General features: G+C 42.6%; 1 protein-coding gene across 5 annotated transcripts in view; it reads right to left on the reverse strand.

The window, feature by feature from the left end:
- PTPRA (protein tyrosine phosphatase receptor type A) overlaps nucleotides 1-15701 on the reverse strand; it is a 171017-nt gene that overhangs the window by 41876 nt on the left and 113440 nt on the right. For 4 of the 5 annotated variants that reach the window (XM_038571771.1, XM_038571770.1, XM_038571769.1 and 1 more), the window contains 3 exons: nucleotides 4914-4998; nucleotides 3626-3699; nucleotides 3293-3429 (listed from right to left, as the gene is read on the reverse strand). In XM_038571771.1, coding sequence (XP_038427699.1) covers nucleotides 3293-3429; nucleotides 3626-3699; nucleotides 4914-4998 — 296 coding nt within the window. Of the gene's footprint in view, nucleotides 1-3292; nucleotides 3430-3625; nucleotides 3700-4913; nucleotides 5005-15701 lie in introns of those variants that run through there. The other variant, XM_038571773.1, reaches the window with a different exon arrangement.

The following is a 15701-nucleotide window of genomic DNA, read 5'->3' on the forward strand; positions in this document are numbered from 1 at the left end:
AACATACAAATCGAATCATGTGGAGCTGCAAATTGGCAGGTGCTTTTCAGGATGCATTCTCTCTTCTATAGATTAACATAACCGTTGGTACCTGGAATACGGCTACTAATTAATGGCTGTATTTTTTTCCTTTATGGCGCACAAAGACTACAAGAAGCAGTTTCCATCCGTGTGGCAGGAGCAGCCTCAGTAATAAATCATCTTGACATCTCTCTGATGTGATCTGGTTCATCAGGATTTTGTCTGTTTCATAGGACTTCACCCTGACAACTATGCTGATGACATCAAGCTGACAGGACTTGAAGAGCAGGAATTTATGTATGTTAGATGTACTGGTTGGACGTAAAAATAGAAAACACAGTGGCCTGCCACTTCTGCCAAGTTTTCTGAAAGTCAAAGGCATGTGGCATGTCAGGCTATCCCCTCCAGTGTAAAAGACATATTGCTGCTCCTTCTTCCTTCCCCTCCATCCCTCAGGAAAGACTCATGCTTGCTAAGCCATTTTTGGATTTTGAAGACAGCACATACCACATGCTGGTGTCCTGTTCTGACTCATTTACTAAGTGATGTGAAAAATAAAGGCTGTCCAGTTAACCTACACCACAGAGAAATAGGTTCTGATTGATCTTCTCAGGCCCTAAGTGTCTGTGCTTAAGGCTGAGCAGGAAAATCATATGAAAAACTTTAGGATTTGGGGACAAAACCATAATCCTATCAGCAAGATCATGTTCCTAGCTTAGCACTATGCTCTGGTAGAGACTATATGCCTGACCACAGGTTACTAGATATCCAAATGGCTTCAGCTGCCCATCAACAACTAAGTATTACAGAATTCCATTGGCCATAAATCTGGACATGTCCAACAGAATTCCACTACCAGATGGAAGCGATGTGTCCATAACACTTGCCATATAGCCACTCCTTCAACAGACACAAGTGATTTCCCAAGGATATCAACAGTTAATGAACAAAAAAAGTCCAGCCTAGTGCACAAATGGTTCTGTGAGACAGACTGGCCCACTCTGGAAGTGGACTGCTATGGGATAATCTACTTAAGGGATGACTCTGAAGGAGTATAAAAGAGAAATCCTTCCAGGAAACAGAACTTCAAGCAAGGTATCACACTACCTCACTGGAGGTCAGAATCTAAACCAATCCCTGGGTGGTAGATAACTGGAACAAGAAAGACAGGAAATAATCATACTCCATGTGTATACTCAGCAGACAGTACTGTTAAAAACCCAGGAGATGTTGCTCAGCTCTTTCATTAGCTACCCCAGTGCTGGCCCAATGAGCCCATGAATATAGTGGCCATGGTAGCATGGCAATGGACTCTGACCACAATATTTGTCTCAATTTGCCTACTATGCCTCTAGGAACACCACCTGCATGCAGGAATTTACCAGACTGCCTCACCTCTGGCAAGATTTTCCAAATAAAAAGCTCACTTCACAGACAAAGAAGTTTGGTCACAGGGTCACATACTCTATTATGCAGAAGCAGTGGGCATTTTAGATGATGAAACAGTAGAGTGTCTACTGGGGAGATCTTGCTCTGGTGCTAAGGCTAGGATGTTATCTTGGGGGATGAAGTGAATGTTCTCAATCAATAATGAGCATTAAAAGGTGCCATGTTTTTAACAGCCAAAAAATGAGTCCAAGTTATCCCATTAACTCCTGTCTAGTAAACGGTCTCCTATTTGAACTTTTGCCTCCTTCCTATCCATTCTCCACTCTGTTAGTGATTTTCTCTGAATGCAAAGACCACATCACTCTCCACTCCCCTAAGTCCTTCGGTGACAGGAAAGAGTGGTGACTCACCTACCCAATAACTATCCCTCCTTTCCTCCTTGCTAGTATGGCTCTCATTCTGTGGGGTCGTCTGCCTCTCCCCTACATGCCACAGGAATCATCTGCATTATCTGAATCAGCTGCAGTAAGCCTATTTCTTCCTTGCTTGTGACTGACTTAAGGAGCATGCAACAGGAAGTCTTCAGAAGCTCCTGGGAAAGTTTTCCTTGCTGATAAAAAGAGACACACAGGAAGAAACAGTCATCCTTTCCCTGTTGGACCTTGTTATACCTCCACATGGCACTCAGAACTGGGGAAGTTTTGGCAACAGGATGGGAGTCAGCCTAAGAGGCCAAGCTGATGTGCAACTGAGCGGGAGATGTAAAGGAGACGGAGTCAGCTCACGCCCAAGCTGGTGAGCTAGCTAGACCTGGAACAACTAACTACTCCATGTCCACCCCCTTCTCCCATCAGTACCACCTCACGCCATCAGCACCTCCGCTCTTAAACACTGTTGCAGCCCCTAACTGTACTCCCTGCATCTATTCTGGTCTCCCCATGGAAGCTTTTCTATTTAGCAGCCAGAGATCTTTTTATAAGGTCTGTTTGATCCATGACTTTACACCTCTCTCATGATAATCCACATATACAGTCTAGCCTCATCTTCCAGTTTCTTCTCTCATTGCCTCCACAAGCCTCTGCCCTTAAGCCACACATAGCCCTTCTTTCTTTTTTGAATGTGCCCTTCTCTTACCCACCCTCAATACTGATGTTTGGCTCCTGCTATTTCTAGTGCCTGGAACATTCCCCGCTCTCCTTTTCCAATGCCCTTGCCTAAGATTAGGTCTCAATTAAAACATAATTTCTTCAAGGAAGTTCTGAACTGGGATCAAAACTGGTAGATCCACAAACATGTTCAGCTTCCTTAAGGTAGTTATGCAAAAAAATACAACTATATCCCACATGAGGCCTCTGCCTGGTGATCTTCCATGATCCTCATTTTTATACTGATTTACTCCTACTGTCTATTATTTAAGACATGATGGGACCCCTGCTCCAGACTCTAAAAGGCCACCTCCTACTACTATGCACCAGTCTTTCATGTCCTATAATGCTGTCTGAATTTAAATAGTTATTTCTGGTCTTGTTTATGGGGATTTCCCTACCAGACCACCAGTTGAGTTCCCGGAGTGTAGGGACTGGATCTGTTTTTGCTTCCCAGCAAATCCCTGGCACCTAGCACATATCAGATGCTTGATAAGTATTTATTCAACAAAGTAACAGATACGATGATGAATGGATAAATGGGTAGATGAGAGAGGTGAGAAATCTTATTTCATTTCCTGTCTATGATCACACAGGAAAGGAGTCAAATGAACCTGGTAGAAAATTTCTCACCTCTTAACCCATTAGAAACTTGTTTTCTACCCCATGACTCAAAAGGGCTGACCTTCAGTCTGCCTTCCTCCCTGCTGACACACCAGCCTCAGCAAAGAACTCACGTTGAATTCCTCTCTGAAGAGCTTATTGTCATCAGCCATTCTCCGGTTAATCTCCTCTTCCAGCTTGTCCACGGGCAGGGGTGGATACTTCCTGTTGGTGCTTGGGGACCTGGCCAGAAGTGGCACGCTCTGGGGTTCTGCAGTATATAAGGAGGGAGGTTGGTCAGGTGCTCTGGAGATCAAACTGGGGATTCTATCTCATGCATCAGGCCTCCAAGAACTAGGACTCTTTCTTCAAAAGTCTTCCCCCCACCCCTTTTAGAATGAGAACACCCCTAATTTCTTGATTTTCTTCTCCATGAAGGTCCCCCAGGTTATTAAGGGGGGCCTTACCCACATCCTCAGTGCGGCCATTGGATAAACGGAAAGAATTGGAATGGCTTCCAGCTTGCTTGTATTTCTTAAACCTAATGAGAAAATGTTCACAGTGAAAAAGTAAGCACAGAGTTAAGAGAGACCAACCACTGGTTATATTTCCATGTATCAATTCAGCTTCCTAAATCTCCTTTACCAAATAAACATGTTCTTTTAGAGACAAGCCCTGTACATGCTGAGGCAATTCCATTCCATGGTGGCCGAGTGCCTCTGGATGTTCCTGCTCATCCTCAGCACGCTAGAATCCAACCCAGGTGTCATATAGTATATTCTGGCTTGTCTGGCTCCTCTGTATGCCTCTAATTCCAGGACCCACTGGAGAGGACGGCCAAACCAGGTAGAGAGGGGTAAGTGGGTAGAATACAGTGGAGAGGAGATAAGAATATCCCTATCAAACTAAAATCCTGGTATTTCCCCTGTGCAATCAGGGAGAAGCCCAGAGCTTCAGACTGGGTGGGCACAGGTCTGGCTACAAGTCTCCTGAAGAATGGTAGAGACACGTGACAGATTGTAGGGCTGTATAAGGTTCCCACCTCTTTATCCCTGCAAAAGAACGGAGGGAGCAGAGCAACTTTAGCCAAAGATAAGGGTGGAGTTAATCCCAATTAGCCAGGGCAGTAACTTCAGCAGAAAGAGGAAAAATGCATCTCCTTTTTCTTTCCCCTGGGTTCCCCTTCCTTGTTTTTTCTCCCTGTTTGAGTACTAAGATCTAGAGGACCCTGAAGAAAGTCAGAAAGGGGAACTCTATAATTCACACGGTTCAGTTTAGCACACCATGGCCAGGGATCCTAAATCCTAGGTTTGTCCCAAACCTCCCAAGTAGAAATAGAGTAGGTTTCTATTTATCACATCCTCTCCAGCTGGGTACCTTTAGGGGTGCTTCAATAGAGCTAGATTTGAGGATCTTAAATCACCTATCAGTAATAACACAAACTATACAGCTCTTCCCTCAACCTCAAACCACCATCCTGGGCTTTAGGTCAAACTAGAGTTGGGGAACTGGATTTGGGCAGATGGAAGCAAAGGGTAAGGCTGGGTCTTGAGGAAAACTATGTGGAGCTTTTAAACCATTTATATGTAGAATTTTAAGCTTAGTATCATAAACCATTCCCCTCTATTCCATTCACTGTCCTTATCCTACTATCTTCTGAACCGTGTGGGCTCACTGAGACCCTGGGGTATTGAAAAAGAGTCCACAAGAATGCAGAAGCTTTAGCATTCTCACCTTAGCATTTAGCATGCTCACCTTAACATGTACAGAACTATGATAATAAACACGATCACTAGCAGAGAGGACAGAGCCACCATCACTGCAATAATTGGCGTCTCATCTGAAATCGAGAGAAAACACATCATTACCATTGTGTGCAATGGAAGGGTCAAGTCAGATGCTGAGGGAAACAACCAGATAAGAAAGAAGGGCTCATGCAATGCTTCTGTAGATGGCAGGGTATGGACAACTTGAGCGAGTGAGAGACAGAACATTTCCCATGGCCACCCGAGGACCACTGTAGGTAGAAGGCAAGGGAAAGGATAGGATGAGGACCTAGGGTGATACACCCATCCATCTCTAACTTGTATAATTGTTTACTCTCTGTCTCCCTGCATTAGAATAAAAGCCCTCTGAAGGCAGAGACTTTGTTTCCTTCATTGCTATAGAGCTTGAAACAGTGCTTAGTACACAAAAATTACTCATATATTTGAAAGTATGAACACATCAATCCTAATGGCAAGCTGGGTGTGCAGGGCCAACCATGTGCTCTGTCCCAGCCTCAATGGGCTCCATCTAGAGGAGGACAGGAGAAGAAGAAAAAAGGACAGTTTCTCTATTGTATACCCAAATGGTTTCCTAGCATGGAAAATACTGCTCCTGATTAAAGCAATGGGATATTGTTAGATCCTCAAGTACTATGTATCTAAGAATGCTGGGTACTCTGTTCTATCTCTTTCCACAGGCACCTTTTACAGTCCAACTAGAGCGATATCTGGCTTGGAGACAGAACAACTCCTCCCTTCATTCCACAGAGCCTGGCTTTCTATCCACCCAATACTTAGCCTCCTTTCTCATGGCAGCTGACCAGGTGCTAACTCATCCTCCCCAGTCCCATATCCCCACCATAAACCAAACAACCAATGTGAGTTTGTAACTATCTTCACCATTTCCCCTTCTGCTTAAAGGGAGGGCATGTCCCTCCCATGTAAAGGTCAATCTTGTCACATACGGTCTGAATTACATCCATTACTGTCACTTCAATGGCTTGTCTTTTTGACCAGTAACTGTATGCCAGGCACTGCTCCAGACTCTGGGAATAGAGCAGTGATCAAGCAGATGAGGGATGTGTGAGCCTACATTCTAGGGGAAGCAGCAGCACACTACTCAGAAACAAGTGAACATACAATTTCAGTTAGGGACAAGTGCTATGAAGAAAAGAAGAGTAGTGGGTTAGAGACGGATGGGTTGGAGGGAGTTATTTTAGAGTAGTGTGGGAAGGTCTGAAGCGCTTATACTGAGGAAAGGTCCAAATAACATAAAGAAGTAAACCATGCAAAGATCTGGGCAAAGAACTTTCTAGGCACAGGGAATAGTAAGCATAATACCCCTTGGCAGCTTGGTAGGTTCAAGAAATAGAACGAAGGCCAGTTTTAGTACAGGACATGATGGGAGAGGTAGGCAGGAGCCAGGAGACTTGGGCCTTTGTAGGCCATGGGAAGCAGTATAGATTTAATTTTGAATGTGATGAGAAGCACTATGTGATTGGAGGGCTCTGAATAGGGCAGAAATTTAACAGGATTTACAGTCTTTTAAAAGATCAGCTAACTAAATTGACTCATAAGCAGCAGTCATGAGGTAGGAAGTAATCCAGCAGAATATGGTGTCAAAAAAAAAAGTCAAAAAAAGTTTTTCAAGGAGAGGGTAATTAACTCAATCAGATACTACTGACAGATTAAGTAGGTGAGTTTTACAGAGAAGTGAAACTGGATTTGGCAAGACAGCAGCTATTGGTGACCTTTTTTTTTTTTTAAAGTTTTTTTTTTTTTTTAATTTTTATTTATTTATGATAGTCACACAGAGAGAGAGAGAGAGAGAGAGGCAGAGACACAGGCAGAGGGAGAAGCAGGCTCCATGCACCGGGAGCCTGATGTGGGATTCGATCCCGGGTCTCCAGGATCGCGCCCTGGGCCAAAGGCAGGCGCCAAACCGCTGCACCACCCAGGGATCCCTATTGGTGACCTTTTTAAGAGTGATCTTCGTTGAGTAGTTGGTGAAGAAGCATAAATGCAGTGATATAAAGATGGAAAGGGAAGACAGATACCAGACTCTTTATTTGAGGTGATGACTTCTATAAACAGGTGCAGAGAGAAGTAAGAGCAACTGGAGGGAGATGTGGAATGGAAAGGTTTTTTTTGTTTTTTTTTTTTTTAAGAGATAGGAGGTATTATACCATGCTTCTTTGTTGATGGCAATTTTCAAACATACCTTGGCATGTGGCTCTCATCTGAAAATAAGCAAACTGGCTAACTCCTTTTTGAAGAGCTTTCATCTCTTGGCTTCCACAACAAACATGCTTCTGATTTTCTATCTGTTGGCTGCTCCATCTCATTTTAACCTCAGTAGCTGTTCCTCTTCTTCTTCTTCTTTTTTTTTTTTTCCCCTGTTTCTAACACCAGTCTCAAAGAGTCTGCCTTCCTCGGGGCTCCATCCCTAGCACTCTTCTCTGCACTCTAGCTGATCTGATCAGATGGCTGTAAGTGCAAATGATACACTAGCAATTCCCACATTTGCAATGCTTGCTCAGACCTCTCTTCTGAGTCTACGTGTCATCCCACTTAAATTTCACAGGCAATGCAAACTTCATGTGTTTAAGGCCTTCCCCTCACCATTCAGTTATAAGGACTGCCATCCACCCTGCTGCTCAAGTAAGAAATGTGGGTATCCCCCTCAATCTCCTTTTACTTATCATCTATATCCAACCCAGTTACAAGTGGTTCAGGGCTAAAATCAATGCCTTAAATTTGTCCGCCTTTTTCCATTCTGTTGCCATCACTGTAGTCTCAATCCCTATCCTCTCTTATCTGTATCACAGTAAGCCTCTGTCCAATGCCAATCCATTCTCCACAAAGCAGGCAGAGTGGTCTCTAAGAAAGCGAGCCAGATCATGTTCCTCTCACATAAAACCTTTTGGTTTTAGAGGCACCTGGGTGGCTCAGTGGCTGAGCATCTGCCTTTGGCTCAGGTTGTGATCCTGGGGTCCTGGAATCAAGTCCTGCATCAGGATCCTTGCAGGGACCCTGCTTCTCCTGCCTATATCTCTGCCTTTCTGTGTGTGTCTCTCATGAATGAATAAATAAAATCTTAAAACTAAACAAACAAAACCTTTTGGTTCTAGAATGAAATCTAATATCCTTACCCTGGCCGAGAATGATCTTCCTGACCTATCTCCTCCACTATCTCATGCTGCACTCACTCCACTTTGGCCACCACTCTGAGTTCATTCCTTCCTTAGGCCTTCAAATACGTTACTCCTTTCTGCTTTACATAGCCTCCCTCCATTCTTTGCTTGGCTACCTCCTAGTCATCCAGTTCTCATTTTAAGTGTTACTTTTCCCAGACAGGTCTCTCCTAACTTCCTAAAACTAACTACAATCCTAAATTTTAGTTTCCTTAATGCTAAAATAAGTTATCTGAAGATTAAATGAGATCATTCATATAAAATTCTTGGCGCAATAAGCAGCACACATTATGTACTTGCAGTCAGTATCAGCTATTATCTTCCTTGTTATTCTAACGAGGCACTGTTATTGCCCTTGATAATACCTCCCACACTTTGTAATTATATATTTATTTGAGTACAGTTGATTAATAAGTGTTCCTCTTTATATCATAAATTCCACAAGGTCAAGAATTACATATCTGCTTTCTTTCTCACCATATACCTAAAACCCAGAATTTCTCACACATCTGGCACTAAACAAATACTAGATTAATGATTTATCATTAAATATGTCTTTGTTAAATGCTAATCACAAAGGAGTGCACACCAGGCATTAAAAGAAGGTAATTAGAGACATCTGGCTCAAGATAGTGAACTGAATCCATAATTTTACTTCTTTCTTCCCAAAAGTATGTTGAAATGCTAGAGGAAATATAGATCTACTAATGAATGAAAAGCATATCTGGGGCAGCCCGGGGAGCTCAGCGGTTTAGCACCGCCTTCAGCCCGGGGCCTGATCCTGGAGACCCAGGATTGAGTTCCACATTGGGCTCCCTGCATGGAGCCTGCTTCTCCCTCTGCCTGGGTCTCTGCCTCTCTCTCTCTCTCTCTCTCTGTCTCTCTCTCTCTCTGTCTCTCATGAATAAATAAATAAAATCTTTTAAAAAAAAAAAGTGTATCTGGAAGGCAAGAAAGAGTGTCATTAGTAGACCTAAACCAGGGATTTATAGAAGACCATGCAGAGGGATTAGACTATTGCAGAGATCAATCAGAGCTACAGAGCCTCCGGTTCAAAGGTGAGCACTAGTTCAACCAGTCTGGGCCTGGAAATACCGCAAGCTTAGAGTCAACCAGGCCTGGGGATGAGAGTGGGCCTTGGGGTAGTGAGATAGTATTTATTTTTTTTAAGATTTTATTTATTTATTCATGACAGAGAGAGAGAGAGAGAGAGAGAGAGAGGCAGGCAGAGACACAGGTAGAGGGAGAAGCAGGCTCCATGCAGGGAGCCCGACATGGGACTTGATCGCGGGTCTCCAGGATCATGTTCTGGGCTGCAGGCGGCACCAAACCGCTAAGCCACCCAGGCTGCCCATGAGATAGTATTTAACCAAAGGTATGTTGATGCAGGGACAGTACATCCATAGGCTGGGTAACAAGCTATAGTGCCCCATCCAAACTCAGCTGGGAAAACAGCACCCCATACACGGTGCAGGATTAGAGTGCTGCTAGCTTTTTTTTTTCTTTCAATATAAGTTGTAAATATATTTTTAAACTCTGTATTATGCAAAACTTTCAAACTCACATATGTGTAAAGAGAATACTACAATGAATCCTTGTGTACTTTCACTTTACTTCACCATTTCACTTATATGCCAGTTTTCTTCATCTCTACCAGGATTTCTCAACCTCAGGCTAATGACAGTTTGGACCAGATAATTCTCTGTTGTAGGGGACTGTCATGTGCACTGTAAAATGTTTGCAACATTCCCTAGCACCTCTACCTTCTAGGTGCCAATAGAAAACCTCAACTGTAATGACCAAAGTCATCTGTAGACATTGCTAAATGTCGTCTGGTGGGGGAAAACCACCCTGAATTGAGAACTACTGGTCCATACCCACTCCACTGATTATTATTTTTAAAGATTTTCTTTCTTTCTTTCTTTATTTTTTTTAATATTTTATTTATTTATTCATGATAGTCGCACAGAGAGAGACAGAGAGGCAGAGACACAGGCAGAGGGAGAAGCAGGCTCCATGCAGGGAAGCCTGATGTGGGATTCGATCCCGGGTCTCTAGGATCGCGCCCCGGGCCAAAGGCAGGCGCCAAACCGCTGCGCCACCCAGGGATCCCCTTATTTCTTTATTTTAGAGAAAGTGAGAGAGCATGAGCAGAAGGGGAGGAACAGACACAGAGGGAGAAGTGGGACTTGATCCAGAACTCTGGGATCACACCCAGAGCCAAAGGCAGAAGCTCAACCACTAAGGCACCCAGTAGGCTCCCTCTACTGGATTTTTTTTTTTTTTAAGATTTTATTTATTTATTCATGATAGACACACAGAGAGAGGCAGAGACACAGGAAGAGGGAGAAGCAGGCTCCATGCAGGGAGCTGGATGTGGGACTCGATCCCGGGTCTCCAGGATCACGCCCTGGGCTGAAGGCGGTGCTAAACCGCTGAGCCATCTGGGGTACCCTACTGGATTATTTTAAAGCAAAGCTGAGACATATAATTTCAACTATAATTACTTCAATATGTAGCACTAAGAGAGAATTCTTAACATAATCACATTATCCTAAAGCAACGCTAATTCCTTAATATAATTTAATATACGATTACTATTTAAATATCCCTGTTTCATAAAGGTCTTTTCTAATTTGGTTAGAATTGGCATCCAGAGGGGCACCTGGGTGGCTGTGTTGAGCAACTGCCTTTGGCTCAGGTTGTGATCCCAGGATCCTGGGATAAAGTCCCACCATCAGGCTCCCCATGGAGAACCTGCTTCTCTCTCTGCCTATGTCTCTGTCTCTGTGTGTCTCTCACAAATAAAATCTTAAAAAAAAAAAAAAAAAAGATTTGGCATCTAGAAAGGGTCTTTACATTGCATGTGATTGCTAGGTACACTAGCCCACAGAGGGTTTCCTGGGTCAGCCCTGATGACAGAAAGGACAAGGGTGGGGCCTGAGATAATTCTAGTAGGCCACAAGATATGAAGAAGGGGAAAAATTAAAGGAAGGCAGCTCCACCTAGAGGATAATTATATCCAACTTCCTAAACCATGACTGAACCCCTAGGTTAGGATATGTTCTTGTTTCTCCTCTTGAAGGGGGATACCTACTATGAGCACATGCTAATCCACTCAATGCTCCAGAGCAACCTCAACCACAGCTTTACAAGTGACCTTCATAAATACCAAGGACATCAAATAGTAGTCCTGGGAAACAGACGTTAAAAGAAGAAATAGAATAAATCTTTAAAAATATATTGCAAGGGCACCTAGATGGCTCAGTTGGTTCAGTGTCTCCCTCAGGCTCAGGTCACAAACCCAGAACCCTGGAATCAAGCCTCGAGAGCAAGCCTCAAGTTGGGCTCCCTGCGCAGCGGGGAGGCATGCTTCTCCCTCTCCCTCTGCCCCTCTCTCCAACTCGTGCTCAAGCATTCTTTCTCAATAAAATCTTTTTAAAAACTAAATAATTAAAAATTAAAAGAAAATACATTGCAATTTGTGTAAGAGGACACTACACTGATCTGATTTTTTTTTCAAAAAGCCACTACAAAATAAGAAGCTATCTTGCAAAAAGCCACTACAAAGTAAGAAGCAATCTTGCACCTATCAGGGACTGCTACTACCAAAAAAACTCAGAAAATAACAGGTGTTAGCCAGGATGTGGAGAAACTAGAACCCTTGTGCACTCTTGATGGAAATGTAAAATGGAAGAGAATTACTATATTATCCAGCAATTCCACTTCTGGGTATATACCCCCAAACTGAAAGCAGGGTCTCAAAGAAATATCTATACACCCATGTTCATGGCAGCATTAGTCATAATAGCCAAAATGCAGAAGCAAACCAAATGTCCATTTGTGGATGAACAGACAAGCAAAATGTAGACAGACACAATGGAACATTTTCAGCCTTAAAAAGAGAGGAATTTCTAACATGCATACAAAATGGATGAACCTTAAAGACTCATGTGAGGTGAATAAGGCAGTCACCCAAAGACAACTACAGTATGAGTCCACTTACATGAAGTGCCTAGAGTAGTGAAACTCAGTCAGAAAGTAGAATGGTGGTTGCTAGGGGCCTCAGGGAGGGAGGAGTGGGGAGTTACAGTTTAATGGATATGGAGCTTCAAGCTTTTCATCTTTACAAGATGAAAATAATTATGGAGATGGATGGTAGAGATGACTGCACAACAGTGTCAATAAACTCAATGCCAGTGAACCACACTTAGAGATGGTTGAAATAGTAAATTTTGTTATGTGACTTTTACCACAGTAAAAAAAATTGGGAAAAAAGGGAGTAATTTGGGAATTAAGGAAGTTCTTAGAAACTTAAAACACAATTAGGGGAGAAACAATCTCAAATAGGAAGGCTGAACAGAAGAAAAGACGAAACAGAAAAACACATTAGTAACGTGAAAGACCAAATCATGGACGTTCCCAAAACACAGAGTAGTAAGAGTGAGAAGAAAAGTGTGACAATAAAGAGACATGTGGGACAGATCTAGGAGTTCCCAAAGAAGAAAACAGTAAGGAAGGAGGGAAAGAAATTATACGATAAAGTTTTCTAAGTTAGCAGGCCAAACTGAGCATCAAGTTTGAATGACAACATTGGAAAAGGAGCTAGTTTTACCTAAAAACATCCTGACAAAGTTTTTGAAACTCTGGATCGAAATCAACCAACCAACCAGAAGCCACTCTTAAAAACTTTCAGCCGAAGGGATCCCTAGGTGGCGCAGCGGTTTGGCGCCTGCCTTTGGCCCAGGGCGCGATCCCGGAGACCCGGGATCGAATCCCACGTCGGGCTCCCGGTGCATGGAGCCTGCTTCTCCCTCTGCCTCTCTCTCTCTCTCTGTGACTATCATAAATAAATAAAAATTTAAAAAAATTAAAAAAAAAAAACTTTCAGCAGAAGAAAAAAGGTTCCCTACAGAGAAACAAGAATCAGATTTATGTAGGACTGCACATCTAAAATACCACCACCAAAGTCAATGGTGCCACAGTCTACCAAGTTCTTAGGAAGAACTTTGAACCTGGAGTTATTACTCATCTAGCCAAATTTTCATTTCAGCATGAGGACAAAAGGAAGCAATTTCCAAAGTGTGGGGCTTTGGGGTCAGATAAACCTAAGAGTTCTAAACCTTATTCTCCTACTTAGTCGTAGTGTGACAATCTCTTGGAAACTTTGTGGAATGCCTTATGAAATGTAAATCTATTACTACTCTCTACTTCTTACACTTACTGATTTAAAAGAAACATCTCCAAAATGCTTGATATCAAGAAAAAAGATTTGGCCTTGGCATCCAGAATCTCACATGCTAGTAGAAAACCTCAGTCCAGATTTTAGGATGAGGCAGGTCCCTTTGTCTAAAACAGGGAATCTACAGCCCAAATGCAGCTCACTGACAGTTTGTATAAATAAAATGTTATTGGAGTAGAGCTGTATGTATTCATATTGCCCCTGACCGCTTTTGCACTACAAAGGCAGGGCTGAATAAATGTAACACAGTAGTAGGATTGCAAAAAACTGAAATTCTTTATTATGCAGCTCTTGATAGAAAAAGTCCACTGAATCCTATCTAGAATGTTATTACCACCTCTGCTCTTACACAATTCTAGATCAAATACTACTTTTTGTAGGTAATTGCTCATTTCTTGTACTTCCATAACACTATATATCTAATCTGCTATAACATTAATCACATTAAATTAAAGTCATTCATTATATGTCCATTAAATTACAAATTTCTGGAAGGTATGGATTCAAGATCACACACAGATATTCCTGCATTCAATATTTATTCTTTCATTCAATAAATATTGACTGAGTGACTTATTGTGCCAGGCAGGTCTTTTTTTTTTTTTTTTTTGTGCCAGGCAGGTCTTGAGGGTACAGTAGTGAATAAATCAAAATTCCTTACTCTTTTTTTTTTTTAAATTTTTATTTATTTATTTATGATAGTCACACAGAGAGAGAGAGAGAGAGAGGCGGAGACGTAGGCAGAGGGAGAAGAAGGCTCCATGCACCAGGAGCCCGATATGGGATTCGATCCTGCGTCTCCAGGATCGCGCCCTGGGCCAAAGGCAGGCGCCAAACCGCTGCACCACACAGGGATCCCCAAAATTCCTTACTCTTAAGAAGATTATATTCTAACAAAGGAGAAAGAATAAAAGGTAAGTAAAGAAATATATCACACAGGTATTAATGAGTGCTATGAAGAAAAATAAGGCAGGGTAAAAGAGGAAATGGGGGGGGGAATCAGGACAAGTCCTGAATGAATAGATGGATGGAATAAATATCAGGAGGCATGAACGGTACAGTATTGTTTATGACCAATAGTAGTAGAGTTGACAACTATAAGCAATATGACAAGAAGAGACTCAGCTAGGTAGATAACTTAGAAATTAATAAAAAAGATTACAGTTAATATTTTAGCATTTATATAGCAGACACAGAGCACAGTGCCATACATGTATTATATCATTCATTTATCCTAAGAACCCTAAGATAGATACCATTATTAACCCTGTTGTGTCAGTGAGGAAATTGAGCATAGAGATTAACCTGTCTGTATTACAAAGCTAAAGCAAAACCACAAAGTTACACTATTCTCCAGACTCTTCATAAACTGCACGACCAATACCACTTTAAGTCTTCCAAACTTTCAGGCCAGAACATCTCTCTGGCATGGAAGTAAGATTTTAACATGTTAAAACATGTTAAAAAATAGCTCCTTTTCCAATGTTGTCATTCAACATAAAAGTAACCTTTTAACATTTGAATTACATCCATGTTTCTGATACAGTTAAGGACAATACAAATAGTGACGATGTCCCCAAGCCTCTGTAAGGGAAGGACACGTAGATCTATTACAAAAACAAGAGAGAGGGGCACCTGGGTGGCTCAGTGGTTGAGACTGCCTTTGGCTCAGGTTGTGATCCTGGGGTCCTGGGATGGAGTTCCGCATCAGGCTCCCTTCAGGGAGCCTGCTTCTCTCTCTGCCTATGTCTCTGCCTCTCATGAATAGATTAAAATCTAGAAAGCAAGAAGGAGAAGAGAGGAGAGGAGGGGAGGGGAGGGGAGAAGGGAGGGGAGAGGAGGGGAGAAAAGAGGGGAGGGGAAGGAGGGGAGAGAGAGAAGAGAGAGAGAGGAGAGAGAGAGGAGAGAGAGGAGAGAGAGGAGAGGAGAGGAGAGGAGAGGGGAAAGGAAAAAGAAAACAGAAGAGAACTTACAGTTCCCACTGTAAAATCTCAGTTTTGGAGATAGGCTCAGGGATCAAATCACTTTCCTAGGGTCCCTCCCTAAATGGACAGTCATCACTTCATCTCTCAGGCTTGTCCTGCTCGAGGTCTTCTGGAGGTGGCCTTGCATGACTCAGGCTGATGCTGGCAAGGCAAGCACAATGGTCTATTCTTTGCCCTACCCCCACCTCCTCTCCACTATCCACTCTTGCAAAATCTCACTTCCTAGACTCAGGCTATGGGGTAGCATTTCAAAAATACTAAAATGGTGTTCTGGGACAACAGATGTTTATTTGCTATATCCTTTTCCCATGAAAACAAAGGGTCATGTTATTCTAAGAGCTTACATGTAGACAGGT

Source organism: Canis lupus, chromosome 24 (genome assembly GCF_011100685.1).
Source record: "Canis lupus familiaris isolate Mischka breed German Shepherd chromosome 24, alternate assembly UU_Cfam_GSD_1.0, whole genome shotgun sequence".
Classification (NCBI taxonomy): domain Eukaryota; kingdom Metazoa; phylum Chordata; class Mammalia; order Carnivora; family Canidae; genus Canis; species Canis lupus.